Raw genomic sequence first — 24,514 nt, forward strand, 5'->3', positions numbered from 1 at the left:
AAACGACCCCACCCAATTCAATTCAAATTTCCCCCCAAGGGTGACTAAGGAATAGAAGTATGGTCACCATTGGTCTTCCTTCGACCGGCAGTAAAACCCTTGCTAAAGTGGGGCGTCCGTTTGGCTGTGAGGGATGTACAAATTTGCAGCCACGTCCGGTCAGAATGGGGACGTTAAATCCGATGCCTCGTGTAAAGAGAATGCCGCGCTCTTTGCACGTTAAGAACCCTTGCAACAACCCTTTGAGGGGTCCGTAAGTGACCTGTTGCAAGGCTAAATTTCTGTTCCTATCCAATATACCCTCATTTCCCGTGGCAGTCTAAATTTCTCCGACCTTAATCCGGGACGCCCCTTTTACAGAACCTACCTATTGTATTTATTGTTAATTTGTACTCGTCCTGAATATGCATGAAATATTTGCCACTGGACGTTAAGCAACCAACAATCAATCAATCAATCAATCAATTCAAATTTCCAATGGAGTTTGCAACCATAATTACCCATTTAAATACATCATCAAAGTCTTAAAATAGAAAATGACATACCCGGTACATAATCATGGCTAAAATCAATATTCCTTAATCAGCATTTTTAAATAGTAACTTCTAAAAATAAATGGACAGCTAATCACCTCAAGACAATACAACATTTCTTTATACATAATGTTAAAGCAGTGTAAGGGAGGTAATCCAAACATAACATTGTACTTTTTTTTAATTGTCCATTAACGAGGAAACCCTTGTTTTTCCCCCTTTTTTGCCCCTAATTCCTAAACTGTTTGAGCCATAACCCCCCAAAGCCAATCCTAAATCATCCCTTTGTGGTATGGAAATTTGTGGTATAATTTCAGAGAGATCCATACACCGTTCCAAAAGTTATTGTCTGGAAACTAGAAAATGCTTATTTGGGCCCCTTTTTGGCCCCTAATTCCTAAACTGTTAGGACTATAACACCCAAAATCAATCCCAACCTTCCTTTTGAGGTTATAAACCTTGTGTTTAAATTTCATAGATTTCTATTAACATTTACTAAAATTATTGTCCGGAATATTGCTGGATGATGCTGACAACGACAACGTGATACCAATACACGACTGCATTTTGCGGTCGTATAAAAATTAAACAATGTAAAATAAAATGTTCACTGAATCATGCCTTTTTTGTGGATGACAAATGTAAAACATTAATAGTACTAGGCTTACACTTGGAGAATTAAGCCAGAAGTACCCAGTGGGTCCAGAGCATCGCCCTGTTAAGGACACGGTAGGAGTTTTATCTCAGATGGTTAGTCTCTACCTGATGCGTTTTACCCAACATTTTTACCCTACCCACTTTCCTTTAATTTCTCAATATCATATTTATAATAATGAGGCCTTGTATGTTGATTAGTTAGTGACATCATTGGCTTTTAAAATTTTCTTACTGTCAATTTGACCAAAGACTTTTAAAGAAAATTTGTGTACATGTTAACAAACAATGACAAACATCAAGCGACAGCTCATAGTAACTCTTAAGACCAATGGAGCTATGATGATAAAAGACTACAAAACTTTTGCTTTATCATATAACAATCTTTATTAATATCAACAACTGGATGGCTATACATCATCTATATCATTCTAAAAGATGTAAATAGATCATTATATACATACACAATAACAACTTTTTTTAATCAAGCTAGGTAATCATTCTCATATAAGAAATTGAAATTTAAAAACAAAACTTTTTAGGATTTTAAATATGTAGTTTTCTGAGGGAAAAGACTGTGTTAAATACAAGAGTGACAGAGGGAGCAAGGTATGTAGTATCCTTATTTTAAGTTCAATCAGCAAGATGAGATGCACATAGTTCCCAATCTAATCATTTCAGATGTAACCTATGAAAAATAAGCCATTATTATGAATGAGTTAAAGATAAGTCAATAAATAAACATACCTGAAAACCATTAATAAATAAAACCAACTTAAAAACTATTAAAACTTTAAAATATAAAAGAAATGTGCATGAAAAATCTGAAAATAATTAAAAATAAAATTATTATTCCACAAATAGAGGTACAATGTATATGTATCTGTTCTAAAAATGTTATGCCAAATTCACACAGAAAAGCAACTAAAAAATCCTTGAAGTTTGTAATAGATAAAAAAAAATATATAATTTGCAGCTCTTCAAAGTAGCATTAAGTTTAAGTACATTCAGAACAAATATCTCAATTTAGGAATGTTCCTTTGATGTTAATACTTTTTTCTTTAGATTTCTATAAATTTTATATAAATTGTTAACACAGAGGTATGTCTGCGTTTTTGTAATTTTGATAATGGAAATGTTGAAATTAAAATAGCAATACTTTGACATGTAAGTTATGCAAATATTCAAAGTCAATGAACCATGACTGAAGGTACATGGCTAAACAATCTCCATGGAAATGAGATGTACCAATGCTAATACAACTGCATACCAAATTCCATTAACTTATTATAAGTCGTTGCTTTAAACAAACCAAAATACAAACATGATGAGGGGGTGGGGCTATATAATCTCCATGGAAAAGAGACTTTCAAATGCCAATAAATTTGCATACCAAATATCATTGACTTAACATTAGCGGTTCATCTTAAACTAATCTAATCACAAACTAATACATGTAAACTAAGCAAAAGTTTTGAAGTCAATAGACCATGACTGAGGGGGCAGGGCCAAATATTCTCCATGGAAATGATATGTGCCAATGCTTATACAACTGCATACCAAATGTCATTGACCTACCACTAGTGGTTCGCCATAAACTGACCTAATCACAAACAAATACATGTTAACTTAGCAAAAATTTCAAAGTCAATAGACCATGACAGAGAGGGCAGGGCCAAATAATCTCCATGGAAATGAGATGTGCCAATGTTAATACAACTGCATACCAAATATCATTGACCTACCATTAGTGGTTCACCATAAACTAGACCTAATCACAAACTAATACAGTGTTGATGCCGCTGCCGCCGCTGCCAGAAACAGCATACCTATGTCTCGCTTTTTGACTCTGTCAAAGCGAGACAAAATATTATTTGTGATTTAGACAATCTAACCTTCATGGATTTAGACCTCAAGTTATAATTATAAGGCAATCAATCTATGGTAACTTACAGAAAATAGTGTTATAAATAGCATTCTTAAGAGAAATATGAGGCCAAAACAGAAGTTTGATCTTCTCTGCAATAAACACTAACACTGTCAACAGAAACTTCTTATTTTTTCTAATTTTTTTTCAGCTGACAAACTGTCTACCTTCAGATTGGAGAGAAGAATATGAAACAAATAAATGAAAAAATAGGTGAGAGGGATAAGGGCCATATTAGGCATAAAAATCAAAGTATGACAAAATCAGATGATTTTTGCACAATTCATAATTGATATGTTTGTACAAAATTTAAACCATAAGGAATTTCAAATATCATGAATATTCATCAAAATTGGGTTTCAAAAGATAGCATAAATTGAATTTTTCACAAAAACACAAAGAAGGGCTTTTGCCATGATGTCACAAGAACATTTATTATAACAAAATGATTCATAAACTACCTGTTTTTGCTTTTGGCTTTGCAATACCTTATCTTTAAAACTGACATAAATGGAAATCTTGAATCAAAAGTGGATATTTCAGTTAAAAATAAGGCAGATTTAACCCTTATCACCTCTTGTCCTTTTTAAGCTTTTATAAGAAATGCAAATTATATGTTTTTTTATTTGAAATCATAAAAGATTTTATAGCACTAAAGAATACATGGATAAGACTGAGTTAAAGTCTAGACAAAGATTGTGTCTGGTCCAAATACCAAATTTGAATACAATTATATACATCAATGAATCTTACAACTTAAATAAATGTTTTTTACATGCTGCCTTTACAAGTTACCATAACAATATACATATCATAAGAAATACATGTACACTATACATAACAATATATGCACAAAAAACATCTTTGTAAACTACACATAACAAAATACATAGCATAAGAAATATCTCTACACATAACAATATACATGAAAAATTCCTCAAATTATTTATTCAGATCTTTTATTAGAAATACAATCTCACAGGACGGACCATTTTTAGCACTTAATATCAGACAGTTATAATGAGATGTCAGAATTTAAACCAAACTGTGACATGTCATATTCTTATGATAATGGTAATATATTTTTGTCTCAATAATTTTCAGATAGCAAATAACTCTATGACTATTGTTTTGATTTTTATCAGATCAAAGTTTCTTCACTAGGAAACACATAAAAAAAAGACTAAAATATTTTATGCTACTCCTGTTATAAATAATACTTAACATATTGGTTTTATAACTTTTAAACTAAATTAAAGCAAAAATATTAACTATAACATTTTCATGCTCAATGAACTACCTGTCAACTGACTGGGATCCTGCGGGTGTGACCCGAGATTTTTACAATTCTGAGGGGTCACCCGGAACACCTGCCGGATGACCAAATAACCCGGGAATTCGAAAAATAACCCGTTTCCACCCGGATTCCTTAGCCTTCAGACTGATTAGATATAAAGTGATTTCAATGAAATACCGGCAAATTCGTAATTCTTCCTGGACAAGAAGTTCAACTAGCTATGTAAACTCAGCTCAATTGACCCATTTCAGTGCATGGCTTCACTTGACAGCTTTGGTGTCAAACACACTGTTAATTAACACCAATTACCTTAGCTTTAGGTCGTAAATAATTTGTGTATTTCAAAGTTGTTTTAAAGTTTCAAAGTTACTTCCCCTTTTTTGTCAATATACAATATACTCCTTAAACTTATGGTTTTTTATTGTAAAAAGATTAAATCTAAAATGAATTGAATGCACAAACATATCAGAATAATACTTTTACTTATTGTTCTACCTTAGAAGAATTAAAAAATAAAAATTTTGAAAATTACTTTTTTCATCTATACCTCCTTTAATTGTTTAACTTTATTTTATTATACTCTAATATCAACCAATGCTATGATTTACTGTTCAAAAGCTGCACAAACGTATGTAAAGAAAACTAAAGATAAAAAAAAAAATGTATGTAAAGAAAACACAAAGTGGCACATTTATGTCATGGAATGAATATGAACAGGAACACAAATCTATCAATGGACTCTAGGTGCAATGAAATAATAATATGTACAGTTTTAAATTACTTAACCATGTGGACATGTTTTGGACACTTTGATATAAATTATAAGAAAAATGTCCCCTAAATACTGAAATTCAGCTCGAAAAAGTTCGTACGCGTTATGACCTGAGATTTCATTCTTCTTTGCAGGTCATCACCTGCAATTTCATTGTTATAGGTTGACAGGTATGGTAATATGACAGTTGTTTTCCATTCGTTTGATGTGTTTGAGCTTTTGATTTTGCCATTTGTTAAGGGACTTTCCGCATTGAATTTTCCTTGGAGTTTGGTATTTTTGTTATTTTACTTTTTTCCTATATATATTAATTGGTTCACTTTATAATGAACATGTGTACTAAATTTAAATTTGATGTGACCACAAACTACCCTTTATCAAAACTTAAACCTGATACAGAACTTGAAGACAAATGGATTAATTAACAGACATACTAATGGACGGATGGACACACAGACTGGAAAACACAATTCCCTCTATTACTATTGTAGACAGGGCATAAAAATGCTATCCACAATACAGATGATTAATAATACATATCAATTCAAATCTAAAGAAGTTGCCATAACCAAATGAGTTCAGGAATCAAAATAACATTATATATAACAAAATCTGTCAATCAGAAAAATATAATTATACAATGCCTTTAGCTGCAAGTTCTTCTCTAACTCTGTTCATATAAGTAGAATCTGGATAGCCAAATCTGGAAAAAACAGAAATAACAAGATGTCACATGGTAAAGTTTGGTGCCATATATTGATGTGATGTGATTGATTTATTGTTACTTGTCAAATGTAACACTGTGACAATGTTAGCAATATTTATAATGTTTAACTTTAGTATACTGTTTTGCTGTTCTGCTTTATTGTATTTGTAATTGTAACTTTATATTGTCATATATGTATATGCACTTTGCCCCTTGAGGGTACCTCTTATGGAAATAAAAGATATTCTATTCTATTCAATTCATGCACAGTAAATCAAGATTGGTTGACTAACTGTTACTTGTTTAATGTCCAGTGGCACTATACATTTGTACATCAAGAAGCCTTGACTTGTATTTCTATTTGTTTAATGTCCAGTGGCACTATACATTTGTACATCAAGAAGCCTTGACTTGTATTTCTAATTGTTTAATGTTCAGTGGCACTTTACATTTGTACATCAAGAAGCCTTGACTTGTATTTCTATTTGTTTAATGTCCAGTGGCACTATACATTTGTACATCAAGAAGCCTTGACTTGTACTTCTAATTGTTTAATGTCCAGTGACACTATACATTTGTACATCAAGAAGCCTTGACTTGTATTTCTACTTGTTTAATGTCCAGTGGCACTATACATTTGTACATCAAGAAGCCTTGACTTGCATTTCTACTTGTTTAATGTCCAGTGGCACTATACATTTGTACATCAAGAAGCCTTGACTTGCATTTCTACTTGTTTAATGTCCAGTGGCACTATACATTTGTACATCAAGAAGCCTTGACTTGTATTTCTACTTGTTTAATGTCCAGTGGCACTATACATTTGTACATCAAGAGGACTAGCCTTGACTTGTATTTCTACTTGTTTAATGTCCAGTGTCACTATACATTTGTACATCAAGAAGCCTTGACTTAAAGTTGCTTTGAAAAATACTACATCAATGTGTTAGGGAGAGACAGATAGAAGGACAGAAAGAGGTAAAACAGTACATCCTCTCCTTTGTAGCAGATAAACAATGACACTGTGTAAATACTTAGGATGGCAGTTTTTTTTTGTGGAATTGAGTACTCTGTTCCAATAATAGTGAGCACTTGAATACTCAGATAATATGTGTTTTTTTTTTCTTTCTTTAGTTGCCTTTACATCAATTCAGTAATAAATCATGAGCAATACAAATAATAATCAAAATAAATAATCAGTTAAATAAACAATCAAGGTATTTACACAAGAAAGACGGTGAAATTTCAATCACTTCATACAATTCATCAGAGTCCTATAAAGTGTCTAGTGATCAGTTGTGTGAGCTCATCAGAGGGGGTTTATTTTTGTACTCTTGGAAGGAACAGATTTATCTGGTACTGCCAATTATCAGACATTATGCAATATGTGATCGTTTTGGACACACAGGGTATATTTAAAGGTTTTTTTTATTTAACAATAATTGAAATAGATCCAGACAGCCAAGTTTGGTGGGAGCATTTTTTACTTAAGTTTTATTATACTGATTTTCTTGCTGCTAACTTTAACAGTGGACCATTTTCATCTTACAATAAAAGGGAAAGTTCAAATGATAAAAACTCAGAAAATCAGGTACTTGATCTTCCTAGCGAGTACTCAAGTGCTTGATTACTCGTTGCCATCCCTAGTAAATACAGTTAAAAATTCTTTTTCATTAGTAAACAGTCCATTTCAATGAAAGTGCTTCTGAAGTATCTTGTGAGATGAATCGAGATAAGAGTTTTGCTTAAATTTAGTAAATTTTGTAATAATTGTGTTTTACAAGTTCATTGCCAACTTGATCCCAATGGGTACCCAACCTCATACTGTCTTTAATGACATAATAAATAGTCCTTTCATATTTGATTACTTTTACCTATTTTGTCCCAAATGTTATGAATGCTATCCCTTACTGTGTTAGTCCCTAATCTACAAACAACACTAGTTTGATGGTGGATATAACTTACTTGGTTGGTCCCCCATCCACATTGGTTGTATGGTGGATATAACTTACTTGGTTGGTCCTCCATCCACATTGGTTTTGTGGTGGATATCATTCCAGGTTAAAACATCTTCCTTCCCTGTTGTCCGTGATGCTCCAATGGTAAAGATCAATTTGTTATCAAATGCTCTCTTTAGAAGTTTGTAGACCTGCTTTCCCTCACTGTTATTTGGTAAATAAGCCGTCCTCTTTAAGGCTTTGTATCTTTTTCCTGGAGTTGGATGATTTCTCTAGAAAATTAAGAAGAAATTTTGATGTGTGAAGAAGTGTTGTCCATTAAAAAGTTGAATTTATGACAATGAATGAGGCATTCATACACATTGACAATTGAAAATGTAAAACAAATGTTGATGTGAGAAGAAGTGTTGCTCATTAAAAAGTTGAATTTATGGCAATGTATGAGGCATTCATTTACATTGAAAAAATGATATATACATCTATTTCCCTTGCAGTAGGGATATATGAGGATCATTCACTGTTGGAGAGTTTATTAGGGGTTCATAGTTCATTCATATTTCATCTTGATTTCATAATTACATTTTTATAAATAGCATAATTTTTTAAAGTATGATTTAATGTCCTAGTATGTTATTTAGGAGATATCTGTGAAGTGCTTTCATGTTTTGCAGGCTTTAAACAAAAAACTGTTGATGGCAATGTCATACAATGTATAAACATCTAGGAGAAACCAATACCTCACCAACTTACAGTGATTTTCTAAGGCAGCTTTATAGATAGATTGGAATGATATAAGTGTTACCAACTCTATTCAATTTCATAGTTTTAAACAAATGATGAAAATTTATTTTTTATATTGAGAAAACATCTGATGTCACCTTTTTACTGTCACTCATAAAATTCAACTCAGACTAATTTTAACATAAATTTTGTATATAGAGTGCTTGAGTGTTATTTAGAACCAGTTTCACTCAATCACCCTAATTTCCTTCACCATTTGACTTGTGTCTTGAAATAACTGTTTAAAAAGTGACAAATGTGATTCAAATATAAACCTTACCATTTGGACCCCTGCTGGAACATCATACTGAATAACAATGGCTCCATCACTATCCTCATAACCTGGTATCTTCAACAATCTGTCTATCTTATATGTCATTGACGCTAATGGCTGATCTCCCTTGACAATGCCATACAGAGTACCACAGGTTGGACAAACAGGTTTCCCATTGGCAAAATGTCTGTCAACACACTTCTGACAGAATGAATGTCCACATTTGTCCAGAGTTTTGGGATTTTTCATTCTCTCGTAACAGATAGGGCATTCTTCAATATGATTTTGATAAACTAGATGTGCTGGGAGACTAGCTGTTCCATCAAAATCTCCATTCATTCTTAAATCACTTGTTAACTTGTAATCACTGTTCTGTCCACTCTCATCGGTCCTTAACCTTGAGTCTTTGATTTTACTTGGTGCTGTCTTTGGTCTCAGTGAGGAGGGGTTTGTCAGAGTTTGTTTTAGAAGTGGAGACTTCCCAGACGATTTAGTACCAATACCAGATGTCTTACTATTGGTCGTTCTTGGGGAAGAAAACTTTGGCACAGCAGAAGAATTAACATTACTTGGATTATAACCTGATGTTTTGAATTCATGTCTGTCTGATTTAGATCTTGCAGAGTTCCGGTCCATTGATGAAGTTCGTCGTAAACTATTACCCTGGACAGGTAGGGTCTGAGGACCCCAATCGTCTGTATGAGAATAGTACCTTGGATTACTTATATCCACCTTCTTCTTCAGTTCTAAAAACTTGACCTTTGCTGTCTGTACGGCTATTGGTACTCCTCCTTCCAGAAGAGAATGTATAATAACAATTGTTGTAACCACAGCATCCTCATCATTGTTTACCATGTGAATTTCTCTCAAGTTTTGCCTCACATTGGACTTGTTCTTGTCATAATATAACAAAACTGCATCTAAAAAGCACTGAACTGAGGTATCCAAAGGGGCACCAAATATACCTGAAAATATACCAAAATGCATGTATTTAGTATGTAAAAAGGTACAAAATATACCTTAAGATACAATATTAAAATATACATCATGCAATAAAGTACCAGGAAAATTTTATATACACAGTATCCCTTTCTTTTGAATATTCTTGTTGTTGGGTTGCTGTTTCATTGACAAAAACCTGAAAATATACTAAAATGCATGTATTTAGCATACCTGCCAACTTTTCAAAATCGCCATGGGGGATTTAAAGTGCAAGAGGAACTAATGCTCCTCTTATATTGTCATAAGTGTTCTTAATCTACTACTATATTGTTTGAATGAGTATATATGTAGGACTCTAAAGTGCGATGGTACTCTAAAGTGCGATGGTCACGCTAAAGTGCGATGATCTACGCTAAAGTACGATGGTGAATCACGCTAAAGTGCGATGGTTGTTTGTTTGCTAAAGTACGGTGGTATATCAAGATAAAGTGCGATGGACCAATAGGGTAACGTTCGAGGGCTTAAAACGGTAAAGTACATGGATGTTAAAAAATAGTCTTTTTTCAAAAGCTAGTATGCTCAGGTATAACGTATGTGACAGGCTTTAATTTATAATTTACCGGTAGGCTTAAGTGATTGTTTCTAAATTTAGAAGACGGACCACGTAATAATTGCTAAAAAGGCAATTTAGATGTCACAAAATACTATATTTCCTGTAAATGATCTTTTAATAATTCGGGCGTATTAAACATGTTAAATTCTTGGATAATTGGTGTAGCTTGCCGTTCACACAGTCTATCAATAACCTGAACACCTCCCCTTACAGTCGTCTTTGTAAATTACAAATACAAAATTCGATCATTGTCGGAATATCAGTAACATTTATTTGTACAAGCTTTAATCTAAATGCGAGCGAAAGGCGAAATTCGCCGAGCTAGCTTTCTCCTTTTTCGTAGCGAGTACACATACATGTTTCATTTTCCTACAATGTACAAACTATGTTTTAGCCGACAGTTTATAATTTACGCTTGAAAACATGTACCTTTATTTTACCGATGTTACTTTTCAATAAAATCGACAATATCTTAACGGGGATCGCAAAGTAAACAGCAACGTATAAAACAAATCAAATGTATCCGTTCGCTTCCAATAGAAGCAGGATACAGGATACCTAAGCGTATACTATTTTGTATCTATATAGTAAAATGGTCAACTGCAGGACACAAGTCATTCTTCCAGCACTCGTAAAAAACAACACACATTTGCTTCAGCCGACAAAGCACAGTTAGGTTTAAATTAATTATTAATAAGTCATTGATATTTGGTTTAACTTAATTTATCTTCCGCCGTGTTCATTTTTAGTTTGTTTAAACGACTGTTAACGTCATAATCAAACTACGTTTCTTACGACTATACTTTCGCGGACCATCGGACTTTAGCGTATGGAGGCATCGCACTTTAGCGTATACCATCGCACTTTAGCGTGACCATCGCACTTTAGCGTCCCCATCGCACTTTAGAGTCCTACATATATATGCTTAAATACCCCTTAAACTCATTTGAATGCCTGTTTTGAGGTGTTAAGTTTATTAAATAAAGAATTTCAAAATTCAGGTCAACATCTCTAACACAGGCACTTGTCTCAGAAAAAAAGTTCCTATATACCTTAATATAACACAAGGTACTTAACTCCCATTTTTGAAAAATGTCACCCGGTCTCGAAATTCAGTTATATTTCGATTTCTCGGTTGTCAGTCCCATATAAACTTGTTATGTTGTAAATTTAAATTGATAACGGAATTTTGTGACCGTGTGATATTTTTCAAAAATGCGAGTTAAGTACCTTGTGTTATATTAAGGTATAATGGTTTATAGGATTTTTTATTCAGAGACAAGTGCCTGTGACCTCTCATGGGGTTATCCTCCATAAATCGGGATAGTTGGCAGGTCTGATTTAATATCAAAAAGGTACAAAATATACATTAAGATATAAAATTATACAGCATGCAATAAAGTAACAGGAAAATTTTATAAACACTGTATCCCTTTTTTTGGTTTATTTTTGTTGTTGGATTGCTGTTTCATTTAAATAAACCATGTATCTCCTTTTATTCATACTGAAAACATAATATATAAAAAATTACATGTTTAGGAACTACCAGAAATTATATTGGACAGATCTAGAACAACAGGTCACCTCTCTTATATATATATGGGAAGTTTTTATCTGGTCCCTATATATGGTGACCTTTCTATACATGTTTAGATGCTTTATGTATTATGCCCTTTTTTTATTGCACACTTTTACAGCAGCTTACAATACAATTGACATTTTTCTTTGTGTTCCATACTTACCTGAGCTTATACAAGGAACGCTGACAGATGATATCTTTAGTTTAGAATCAGCATACTCAAAACAATTCATGTAAGTCTGTATCAATTCATAAGTACATCTCTCTTGTCTTTGTTCCAACCAGATTGGGCCAACAGCATGTAGAATATGGCGGACCTTCAATCGACCTCCAGCACTTGTATGCATCACCTGTGATGTACCCATATTCCCATGATTTTTGATGAAGTCTTCACACTCTGTTTCTAGACGATAACCAGCAGCTTTAGAGATGGCGCCTGCAACCCCAGCACCATTATATAAACTCCCATTTGCTGCATTCACTAATCCATCTGTTTCAACTGCAGTTATGTTTTGGAGCGTCACAACAACTTTAAGATTTCCTACAGTAAATTCTTGGTAAGAGGATAGAGAAAAATCAGTAGAAAACAGAGACTGGTTCCCTGTTGGTTTCTCCTCAGGAAAACTTCTCTGTGGACTGGTAGTGGAGAATTCTCTGAATGTGTCATTGGCCTGTCGAGACCTTTCACTATCAGATGACCCTTTAGAACTTTTGAAAATCTTCTGAACTTCATCTTCATCTGTGTCATCAGATATGTCACCGATGTTGGTTATATGAATTTTTGGCTCAGTAACTTGATATGTCTCACTACCAAGTACAGTTATTGAATCTGAGGGATGTACATTTATGTAGTCAGGATTTGAACTCAATGACTTCAGGTGATGTGACTGTGTTCTATCACTCCTTTTCAATGTACCAGATAAATCAGGTTCTAACTGGTCAAAACAGGATAATTTTGGAATTGTACTATCATTATCTGTTTGGTTTGGCTGAGTAATGGTGCCAGTCTTTGGTCTTACCTCAGGATCTGTATGATTGGAGTCATAATGTGACGATGAATAACTTGGCACATTGTCAACTTCCTTTAACACTGATCCCTTCTTGTGGGATGAAATTGGTCTCCTATTTGCAGATTCCTCTACAAATCTAGCTGTAGACCGTTTCTGATAACCATGTGATGTATAAGGGTCAGAATCAAGGTTACTAAAAGGAATTTCTTGGGACACATTTCTTGCTGTTTTCCCAGGTGTCCTTTCTCTAAACTTGTGTGACAGAGAATCATGACTTACTGTAAAACTAGACTCTCTAGCATCATTATCTTCATCTGTCCTTGATTTTGACCTTTCTCTGTCTCCATCCTTAGATTCTTGCCTTTGGTAAATTTTTGAATGGATTTTACGTTGTGTTTTGAGAGAATGGTTAATAGCATTCCATGCCAGTTCAATCTGAAAAATGTTTCCAATCAACTCTATACAGTGATCTTCTGGGTTTTCTTCCAATTGTACCTCAATGACATATTCTAAACGATCTTTGATTCTATTGGATACTGCTACTAAAGATGATATTTCTGGATTGAGTTTGGCTGATATTTCTGAGAATATCTGTAAAATTATATCAAATGTCTTAATTCTACCTTGCTATTCCATAACATAATTTTGGTTAGGTGGGAGGTTAAGAACTGACAATGAGAATCACTTATATCATTTACCCATGTCCTATGTTGAAAACTTGTCTGAAAATGTGTTGATATTTTGTCCTGTAGTGGATTATTAGAAAATTAAGAATCATACTACAGCCACTTATTTTAATACCAAACAAATTTAAATTCTTTATGTTATTCACACTTGATTTGAGATTTTAGCATTTGATCCATGTATGAAACAATGTGACTTTTAAATGCAGAACAGCAATCAAAGTGATGTTCCTTAGCTTTGGGTTTTGTCAACTGCTTTAAAGGGATTTTGTGTCATAAATAAATACATTTTATCCATTCCTTTCAGCTACATATAAAATATTTACCATTGGATCTGTTCTGACAACATGTACATCATGCCCATCAATGTTGTGATCTCTGGATAGAAGTAAGTCAACAACTGAAATGTGTTAAAATATGTCATTTACATGTAGACTGACAAAGACAAATAAAATGGCATTACATACATGTATTTTTCTTAACTGGCTTTACATTCATGTAGTTTTCTAAACTAGCATTACATACATGTATTTTTCTGAACTGGCATTACATACATGTATTTTTCTTAACTGGCATTACAAATATGTATTTTTCTGAACTGGCATTACATACATGTATTTTTCTTAACTGGCATTACATACATGTACATGTATTTCCCTTAACTGGCATTACATACATGTATTTTTTTTTAACTGCTGGTATTACATCATTGTACATACATGTAATTTTCTTAACTAGCATTACATACATGTACAATGTAATTTTCTAAACTGGCATTACATACATATAGTTTTCTTAAGGATGTACTTAGGTGAATCTAGAATTTAAAATTGATATAATAAATCAGACAGGTTATGGAGATCCTTTTCGAGATATCTAATTTTAAAAAAATGGGGGGAAAAGGCTAACTCAGACTTTTACCTTATATTTGCATTGGTATTATTTGGGTCTCAAATCGAAAGAAAAGAAATCTAGGATCTGCTTAAAATTTGGTAAATAACCTTTTATGAGCTATTGAAGTCTTATATGAAAAGAAAAATGGGTGTTATGGGGCAAAATATTTTACCCTGTATCGTAGGCAAAAAAACCAAGGAGTCCAAACATTTAACAAACATTCCTAAACCTGACCTAAGTACATCCTTAACTGGCATTACATAAATGCATTTTTCTTAACTGACATACATGTATCATACATGTACTTTTCTTAACTGGCATAACATACAAGTACTTTTCTTAACTGGCATACCATACATGTACTTTTCTTAACTGACATAACATAAATGTAGTTTTCTTAAATGACATAACATATATGTAGTTTTCTTAACTGGCATCACATACATGTAGTTTTCTTAACTGGCATACCATACATGTAGTTTTCTTAACTGACATAACATACATGTAGTATTCTAAACTGACATCACATACATGTAGTTTTCTTAACTGGCATACCATACATGTAGTTTTCTTAACTGACATAACATACATGTAGTATTCTAAACTGACATCACATACATGTAATTTTAAAACACAGTGAGGAAATAATAGAACATAAATGCAACAACAAAATCTTTAATTTGCAAGAAAAGAGTAATTTTGACATCAATTAATTAGTGCAAGGGCCTTTGGTCCTAAAATGCAATTACAAACAAAATATATATTCAGTGAAATATATCAACTGTACAAACAGAAAAATTATTGATTTACATGCAGGTTCACAAAATCATTCCACTTTTACTTTTCAAAAGACCAGTTGAAAATATTTGTTATTCAAAATAATTCCAAAGTTTTGTTAAATTGTTGAGCCTCATCAATGTCATATATGATCATGTCAACTAAAAGGTTTACATATATATGTATAATCCCATTTCATTGTTTTCACCAGTAAGATTATCCTACAGAAGCAAAATATATCTGTATTGTTTAGTACATATTATTGAAATTATAAGTGATAAAGGTTTTATTTTTAGGTGTAAACTGAGTCAACCCAATCACAATCTGAATAAAGACCTTTACTATTGTGTAAAATTGGCCTTCACCACAACCTTGAGGAGTGTATTCAATTATGAGTGAGTATGCCAAGTTTACACATTAATAAAGTTCTTCAATATAACCTTTTATTACATGTATAAACCTTTTAATTTGGGTATATTACTCATTTGCTTATAATTTTCAAAAAATTGTATATGAATTTCCTCCTTCTAAAGATATGTAGTAACAGAAGGTAATCATGGTCATAGATCAAATCAGTTTAAAACAAAGTACCTTCTTGATCTCGGAAAAATATGACTGCATCATTGTTGAGTAAAGGGAAGTAAATCTTGTCTATTTTTCCACCAGCATGTTTTGTGTTGCTAAAGTATATCTTCAGATCTTCGCCATCCAGGTCACGAGAAATCTGTGAAACTCTTACTCCTGCCATGGCACATTATTCATCTATATCATAGCATGTCAAAGCTGAAAAAAAAAGTATGTATAGTATCATACAAGACTGTTTTTTTTCTCATTTTTAAGGCAAAACAGTTGATTTAATGAGATTTTTTTCAGTTTTGAGATGGGTATGTGCAGTTCAGTTTAGTCAAATGATAATTATTTTTGGTCAGTTTTGAGGTAGGAAAGTTCAGTTTAAGTTATATATAATTAGAATGAGACTTTTCTGTGTTGTATTTAGTCGAAATAAAAAAATAATGCAAGTTTTCTTGTCTATCTAATACATAACTGTCTTTTGATGGTTATACAACCATTAACACCTTCATTTTTTTTATATAAAGACATCAACTCTGCCTAACCAAATAATTTGAGATTAATATTAAGGAAAAATAAATTGCTTCGCCAAGTGCAGCTGAATACGACCGCAGAGGTCCAACCCTGAACAGTTGGGGCAAAAATGGACACAATATTCGCGCTTGATACAGGTCTGAATTTGGATTGTAATTAAATATTTGACACATGATAGGTTTCTGACACAGAATAACTGTAGTCAAAGAACTTAGAATTGGTTATATGATTTGAATTTATATTCCATACACCGTTCCACAAGTTATTGTCTGGAAACTAGAAAAATGTCTAAGTAATAATGCTGAGCTATTGTTAACCAATAGAGATATTTTTTCATCAGTGGTAATGTTATGCTGTATTTTAAATATAACATTTATTTTATTTTCTAATATTTCTGGTTTTGAGGTAAATCTATTACATTGTAATAAGAAATGTTGTTCATCTTCAATTTCCCCATTTTTACAGACAGAACAGTATCTTTCCTCTCTAAGAATGTTAAGATGTCTTCCCCTTTCAATCATTAAAGAATGTGCACTTATGCGTATTTTGCATATTGCTGCTCTATCATTCAAATTGTTTAGTGAATCAACATATGATGGTCTTTGACCCATTTTGTAGACTTGACGAAAGAAACTGAGTTTAGAAGATTCCTGTATGTTTGTATTTTTATTTTGCAAGCACTGATCATAAATTCTTTGTTTTACTTGTCCCAAGTGCTGCTTTGTTAAACAACTTTTTTCTACAAGATATGAATATCCTAATTTTTGTAAACTGCATTTGGTTTTTTTTATCCAGGGGTTTGAAAACCTTGTTGCACAGAAAATTTGATTTACAAGTGTATTTTCTGATGAAAGTATATGCTCTGAAAAATTTATGCTTGAAAATACAATTTTACTTTTGAGTGGAATTCAACCAAGCTCAGCACGACAAGCATCATTTGAAGCCTTGCAATGAACACCAAGTGCTTCTTTGATAAATTTAATGTGTAGTTTTTCAAAGGGTTCAGAGTCCCTTAAGGATGAGTCAACGCCCCAAATTTCACAACAGTACATAAGTATAGGTGATATTAATGTATCAAACAATTTTTCAAGTAGTCTACATGGATTATTCAGACCAACAGTTTTCTTTATTTTGAAATAGGCTTTAATTTTCTTGCCTTTTCCATAAGAGTATTAATGGCTAAATTGAAATTACCATTACATTTTATTACAATACCTAAATAAGAATAATGACTCACAGTTTCAATTCAAGAATCATTATAAGTAAATTCGTCCAAAAAAGTTTTACCATTTGAATTAAATACAATAACTTTGGACTTATCTGTGTTAACTTGTAGTTCAACAGTCACAATAATCATATAAAGCATTAAGACTGGTTTGTAGTCCTTTTTTACTTTGAGACAATAAAACAATATCATCTGCATATAGAAGAATATTTAAAGAAAAGTCCCCAATTCATACATGTGATGGACTGTGAAACTCAGATCAGGAGATTGGGATATTTTGGTCAGGAGATTAGGACTCAGATCAGGTTTTTAATCGACATAAATTTTGTCGAAAATGTAACTGTGTGCTGTAGAAATCGTCTTTTAAAGTGTTTTTTCTTCAACTTTCCATCCGAATGTATTATGTTTATAGTACCCTTGTACTTATAAATTTTCTCTATCTTTATTCAACAAGTTCAATCTAACATTCTTTTTTTTGTAGAATGTTCTTTAAATTCTTAATTTTATATCTTTTTTATCATTATTCTTTGGAACAATCACTGCGTTCAGAACATTTGTTTATCTGTAAATAGATCTTTTTTGCATGTTAAGAAACACATTCAAACCTCAAAAGGTCATAGTTATTATATAAATTTCAATTTAAGCCTTAAAAGGAAGTATAGAACCCTCAAATAATTGTCAAATTATTATTTTTCTATTTGTCCTAAGACATTTTAAATCATTTAATTACCATCCTTTTATGATTATTTGTTCAATTTATATTTTATTTATATTTTTTTTTAAATTTACATAATTTAAAGGAAAATAACTTAAAACAGGATAAATCAAGGGAAGTAACCCAAAATTCATTTCAATTATTTTTAAATACACAAAGTTTTTATTACACAACGGCAGTTAGCCTGAGGTAAAAATCGTTGATGACCAGTATGTTTGACACCCAAGCTGACAAGTGAAGCCATATAATTATGCATGTTAATTGATTTACAGGTAAAATATAACTTCAGGTAATGTCAGTTACACCAGATATGTTGGGCTGGAATTTTTCATTCATGAAATATTTCATACACGGGATTTTTCTCTCTTCAATGGGAGATCGGGAGGAGACCCCTGAAAACGGGATTATTGTACTCCTGTCGGGAGGTTCACATGTATGCTAATTACAACTGGATCAGAATTACAATTGATTAAAGCATTAGTGAGGTCATAATATATTAATTAAGAAGTACAGGGCTCAGTACATCTCCTTGTTTTACTCCTCGCTCAGATAAAAATGCTGAACTAAGTCCATTTGAGAACTTGATTCTACATACTGAGTCAGTATACATTGAATAAACAATTCTAAAAATTCTATTTGGAATATCATGTATCAAAAGTTTATAAAACAATCACAATGAAAATTACAAACATCACATAGAAGATATTCAACATTTGTTAGGGGTCTTTATTAAAGATACTGGAAGGTTCACAAAATAGACAGTTAAGGTTTTATAAGGGTTAATTATTTATTCACTTTTTTTTTTTTTTTTTTTTTTTTAATTATTTATTTATTTATTTTTCTCTGCAGTGCCACATCATAAATACAAATGTACTAATGAGTTTTATACAATAGTGACATAAAATTACCAGAGTGATTGAAAATACAGAGAGATTATAGTGTCAAGTTGACACTTCTAAAGACTAAAGACTCCTACATGTATTCGCCAAACTATATCAAAGGCTTTTTAAAGATCGATGAAAGCTGCAAATACCTTTTTATTTTGTTGTTTATAATGATCAATTACTGATATATAGTGCAACTATTTTCTTTAAAACCAATCTGATTTTTGTTAAGTTTTTACTATACACCTTATCGCTATTTAGTCCAATCCGGAAAAAACAGTCATTTAGACAACTTCCTGTTTGGGTCAACAGGCCGCAAACAAAGGTCATTAGTAACGAGCTGAGGGAGGGAAAAATTTAGAAAGCGATCAATAGGAAACTTTGATAGATTATGATCCACTTTTTCCAAACTCAAATTATAGTCAAAAAAATATTGTGTTTGAAGTATTTACGATGTTTTAAACAGGTCTCATTAAAAAGTATCATGCATGGTGCATTGTTTAAACAGGGTCCCAGATAGCTTCAACTGGATGAAAAAGTTGTGTAATTTTAGAACTTATCCGGAATGGAATAAATAGCGATTAGGTGTATTTATACAGTCATATACATGTACATGTATATAATCTCTGTTTGGTTACACTCAGGTGTAAACAATCACATGATATACATGTTTCTTTTATTTGACCTTTAAAAATCACTCTATTGTATTATTTAAGAGTCTTTCTAGGCAGAGATCTTGAAAAAAAAAATTTCCTGGTCGTCCTAGAAAAAAAAAATCTGCTGATCCTCACTATTATTTCTATTGCAAAATACCAAAATTGTGACAGTCCTTCAAAAATTTTGATGGTCAAAACCTTCGGACCACCACTTTTCAAGAACTCTGTCTAGGAACAAATCTTAAGGGGCTTTATCTTCATGTTGCAGGAAATTTTTTTTATAAAGAGGGAATAAATATCATGTAACTTTAGTTCTCAGGAACTTTTGTAATATACTAATTTATTCCATGTGGAACATGTATTATGCGGAACAAATATACAGTCATAGCTTTACCATTTCAATTTGCATTGAAGATATTAACTTGTTTTCACATTGTGATTAATTTTGTAGAACTTTCTGTGGTTTGCATAGTTTCAGTTTCTATACTAAAGTGATACTTTAAATTCTCTCAAAACATTGAAGGTTATTTTTTAATTTTAACTTCAATTTATATGTCTAATTATTTGAAATGACTATATTTAAATCTTTTATCTTATGGATTTTCTTGTCAACAATGGGTAATATACTTAATCGTCCTCTGCATTACAATTTTGTAAATGAACACTTTACTGCAATTAAGAATACTACTCCCATCATGCACCATTAAAAATGTCAACATAAAGAAGTTTCATTTGCATTGTCTTTAAAAATCAATGATATTAATTAACTTCATTCACGTAAATTAGTACAGATATTTTGCATAGCAGGTAAAAGATCCACTTCTTTATGTTTTTGACAATCGTTAATAATTTGAAAGTCCATATAACGCAAAAAATGTGCAATACTGAAGAGCACCTGGCAGCGACATGGTTATGAGATTAGGGAATGGTCATTATTTATCAGCTGAGGGGGTCGGTTCAAATTTTTCACATTAAAAGGTTTTGTTGGCAACCCCCCCATGATTCTTATGAACCACATAATGACCCCCCCCCCCTGAGAACATAGTTTCAAAAGTTTGACCCCCTCCCCCCTACCAAACAAAAATCTCTATCGATTAACAGTTGGGAGAAGATGATGACTGCAAGCTACAATTTAAAAAGTTGCAGGAATTGACTTGAAAAATAGCTATGAGAAGTATGTGGACATTGACACTATCCGTAACAGAATACGACATAAAGGGGTTTTCCTTGATTGCAGTACTCATTTTCTTTGATTTTGAACTGATATTTCATAATACATTCTACACTATAATTCTACACTATAATTCTGTTATTTTATATAACATGTATAAGTAGCTTGAACTAATTAATTTGATAAAGATAATTTACTTTGTCTGGTTAGCAGTCATTAGTAAGTGATATTCTGTAAATATTATAATGCCTTGATGTTTCATCATGACCTTCCATATTCTTTATTTTGAAGCTGATGCAACTGATTTTAGAAAACATTTTTCAGTTGTATTCTTCTTTGAGAAAACCCTGAGTATACTATAGAGTTTTTCTTCTTTTGTTTTTTTCTTTCTTTCGAATATGAATAGCTGACACATGCAAGAAGAAAAATTGACAAAATAAGCATTTAAATGAAAACAAATATATATTGCTTTTTGACTTGAACCTTTATGAACAGAATGAAGTCATACCTTAATACAGATTGTCCCTGATTTTGAAACTGCTAATTCTTAAAACGTTAAGCTTTTAAAGGCACAATTAGCCAAATTTGTTTATATACATGAGCATGTGCTATTATAAATGAATGGAATGACGTAAAAAGAAAAAAAAACAGAAAATTCTTTGTTCCAATTTATTTGAATGCAACCTATAATTCTACAATATTATATATAACCTTTCAATAATGAATTTCCCTCTGTTATGAATTCGAATAAATTTAAATTTACTGTCTGACACAGAATTATTTGTGAATGAAAAAACATTAAAAAAAAAAAAGAGAAAACATGGCTAAATTCTTTTAATGTCTTTATTAAAATTTTGAAGTTTTGTAAATGTTTTTTGGATTTTAATTTTCTCATCATATAGTTATTTTTTTATTTCAATCCCACATTTGGAAGTGCAACTGAAAATAACACATTACAAATATTACTATAATTGTATGGTTCTAGTCCTTCCTGGATCAAATATGTACATGATTTATTTGCGATAAAGAAATATATATATGTAGGTTAATAACTATATGAACATTCAATATTTTATTTCAATGTGAAAATGTTTTACGAAATCCGATGTGTATTGTTTTGTGTGTGTGAATGCCATGCTGCCCAACAAGGTCCCTCGATTTGAACATTAAAAATTCTTTTTATTATTCGATATCTTTGAAATAATTTCATAAAATAATTACACATATTTACAAATGATTTTAGAACGTACACACCTTTTACAGTCCTATATCTATCCTAAGAAATCGCATCAAAATGATTTGAACACTTCAGAAAGTTGTAATACACATGTTCAGAAACTTTTAAAACTCATTGTTTCCTGTGGTCAAAACTAGAGACAAATGTTTTATACAGTTGTTAATCTTGAGATAAGTCGGATTGTAAACTTTCACATCCTTCTTGTCCTATGGATAATCATGGAACTATTATATTGAATATAATAGTTCCATGGGACAATGAACCATAACAGATGACTGTGATAAGGAGTCACCAGATTCACTACCCTTGAGAAATTAGGCAGCCTTCTATTACTCACTGTACATGACCAAAGATTTAATAATGACAGAAATTATTTAAAAGATTGCACACTCACTTCAATATTGTCAACAATTTATATGCTTATCAGACATAAAAACTTTCATTGTGTGACCCCCCCCAGTCAAATAAAATTTTTGATGGCAACCCCCCCAGCTGTATGATATTTTTGGTAGTGACCCCCCCTAAAATGAACCAACCCCCTCAGCTGATAAATAATGACTTTTCCCTTATCTCTAAATAAATATTCCATATATATCTAAATGTAGTTTCAGGAAAGTAAGGGATGCAATCACAGAGAATCAGTAACAAACACACATTAACATTTGTCATGGGCTTTGTAACATCTCCTCATTAGCTCAGCTGGATTCTAGAATTTTGTTTGTTTGTGTTTTTCTTTTTTACCTACAAATTACAATACACCTTATCGCTTATAACATGTTGTTATTAATGTTATGCTCTTAATGGGCCCTTTAGTTTGGAAAAATAAAAATATTGTATTGTATTGTATTCCCGGCTGACCCGCGAATCTGTCCCGCTTGAACTATTGACGTTATACAACAATAACTTTTCCATTGTGGCATCAGATATTTTGTATTATGGCGTCAAAATTTTATGGGAACCTGTGTGATGTCCAGTAATCAATGGTAATGGCGGACAAAAAGTGATAAGGTGTATGTAGGCTAGGTATATATACATTTTTGTAAACTGGTGCACATTTTATATGTGCTATAATAGATCATAATACACCCGTCACCCTCTTTCATATTTTAATGTACAAGTTCTTGATTTATTACCATCATAACGGTTAACCCAGAACATGCAGGAGAATTCAGATGAATATCTGTTTATAAAAGTAATATGAACAGTCAGGGGAATTACTGAATTACTGAAACAAGTGATTTATTAATCACTCATTTAAGTAGCAAACTAGAAATTCTGTGATTTTGTAGTTTTACCAAAATTTTTAACATACAGTTTTAGATTATATCTAATTATTAATAAAATTGAAAAAAATTATTCTTTTGCGTCTTTCAAGTAGCAAGGTTTTTGCTTTTGATGCAATCGTTCATCTGAAAATTCCATATTTGTGGAAAAAAATGCTATAATGAAGCTTTACATAATGATTTTATACATTCAAAAGATTTTTCCCAGCAGTGGGAGTATTTTTCCTGTAAAATTCAAGGTTTCATTTTACAGATTATGTAATAAAAATTTACTGTTCGCGACCAAAATTTCTCTGTTCAGGGTGTTGTAATTAGTGGGAGTAATTAAAATAATAACACATAAAGAAGTGATTTTTTTTTTAAGAAATTAGAGTATGATACTCAAACAAGTGATTTTCAAGTAATCCCAGATTCAGTACAAGGTCATCACCTGACATGACCGGTCATCTTTTAAACACAGATGTTCAGAGTTGGTTCTGATAATTTAGCAACATAATTAGTCCCTGGATCATTAGTATTGTATATTTAAAGCTACAATAAAATTAAATCACTTAGTATACATGGTATAGTGATTTATTTGTACTACTTAAATAGGTGATTATTAAAGAAAGACAACTCTTACTTCCAACATTTCTGGGAAAATGTTACTTGAATCAGTGATTTCTTCATCACTCATTTAAGTAATTCCCCTGACTGATGAAGCTACATATTTATTACCTGAAAGAGGACGCAGTGTGCATTTTTTTCATGAAACTATTTGGTAATCAGATAAATACAAATTTGCATGAAATAGTATGGTGTTACATAATATTATGGTGTATACATGCAGCCTTCATGATT

At 31.9% G+C, this 24,514-nt stretch overlaps 3 protein-coding genes across 7 annotated transcripts in view; 1 reads left to right on the forward strand and 2 right to left on the reverse strand.

The window, feature by feature from the left end:
* The window catches only part of LOC127735919 (uncharacterized), a 100,483-nt gene extending 80,008 nt beyond the window's left edge, over window positions 1-20,475 (reverse strand). The window contains exons 1-7 of one of the 2 annotated variants that reach the window (XR_007998656.1): window positions 20,378-20,475; window positions 15,991-16,182; window positions 14,055-14,128; window positions 12,199-13,636; window positions 8,908-9,866; window positions 7,902-8,119; window positions 2,791-5,886 (exon numbers count right to left, since the gene is read on the reverse strand). Coding sequence is in view for 1 of the 2 variants with exons in the window: in XM_052246359.1 (XP_052102319.1) it covers window positions 5,817-5,886; window positions 7,902-8,119; window positions 8,908-9,866; window positions 12,199-13,636; window positions 14,055-14,128; window positions 15,991-16,147 (2,916 nt within the window). In the remaining variant the exon portion in view is untranslated. Of the gene's footprint in view, window positions 1-1,549; window positions 5,887-7,901; window positions 8,120-8,907; window positions 9,867-12,198; window positions 13,637-14,054; window positions 14,129-15,990; window positions 16,183-20,377 lie in introns of those variants that run through there. The other variant, XM_052246359.1, reaches the window with a different exon arrangement.
* Window positions 1,550-24,514, reverse strand: part of LOC127735930 (uncharacterized) — a 502,702-nt gene continuing 479,737 nt past the window's right edge. For 2 of the 4 annotated variants that reach the window (XR_007998658.1, XR_007998657.1), the window contains exon 8: window positions 1,550-2,761. The gene's annotated coding sequence lies outside the window, so the exon portion shown is untranslated. The remainder of the gene's footprint in view (window positions 2,762-24,514) is intronic. The other 2 variants (XR_007998661.1, XR_007998659.1) reach the window with 1 other exon arrangement.
* LOC127735929 (LIM domain-binding protein 2-like) overlaps window positions 20,686-24,514 on the forward strand; it is a 43,099-nt gene continuing 39,270 nt past the window's right edge. Inside the window, exon 1 of the mRNA XM_052246374.1 lies at window positions 20,686-20,790. The gene's annotated coding sequence lies outside the window, so the exon portion shown is untranslated. The remainder of the gene's footprint in view (window positions 20,791-24,514) is intronic.

The sequence above is a fragment of the Mytilus californianus genome, unplaced genomic scaffold (genome assembly GCF_021869535.1).
Source record: "Mytilus californianus isolate M0D057914Y unplaced genomic scaffold, xbMytCali1.0.p SCAF_3, whole genome shotgun sequence".
In the NCBI taxonomy this organism is placed as follows: domain Eukaryota; kingdom Metazoa; phylum Mollusca; class Bivalvia; order Mytilida; family Mytilidae; genus Mytilus; species Mytilus californianus.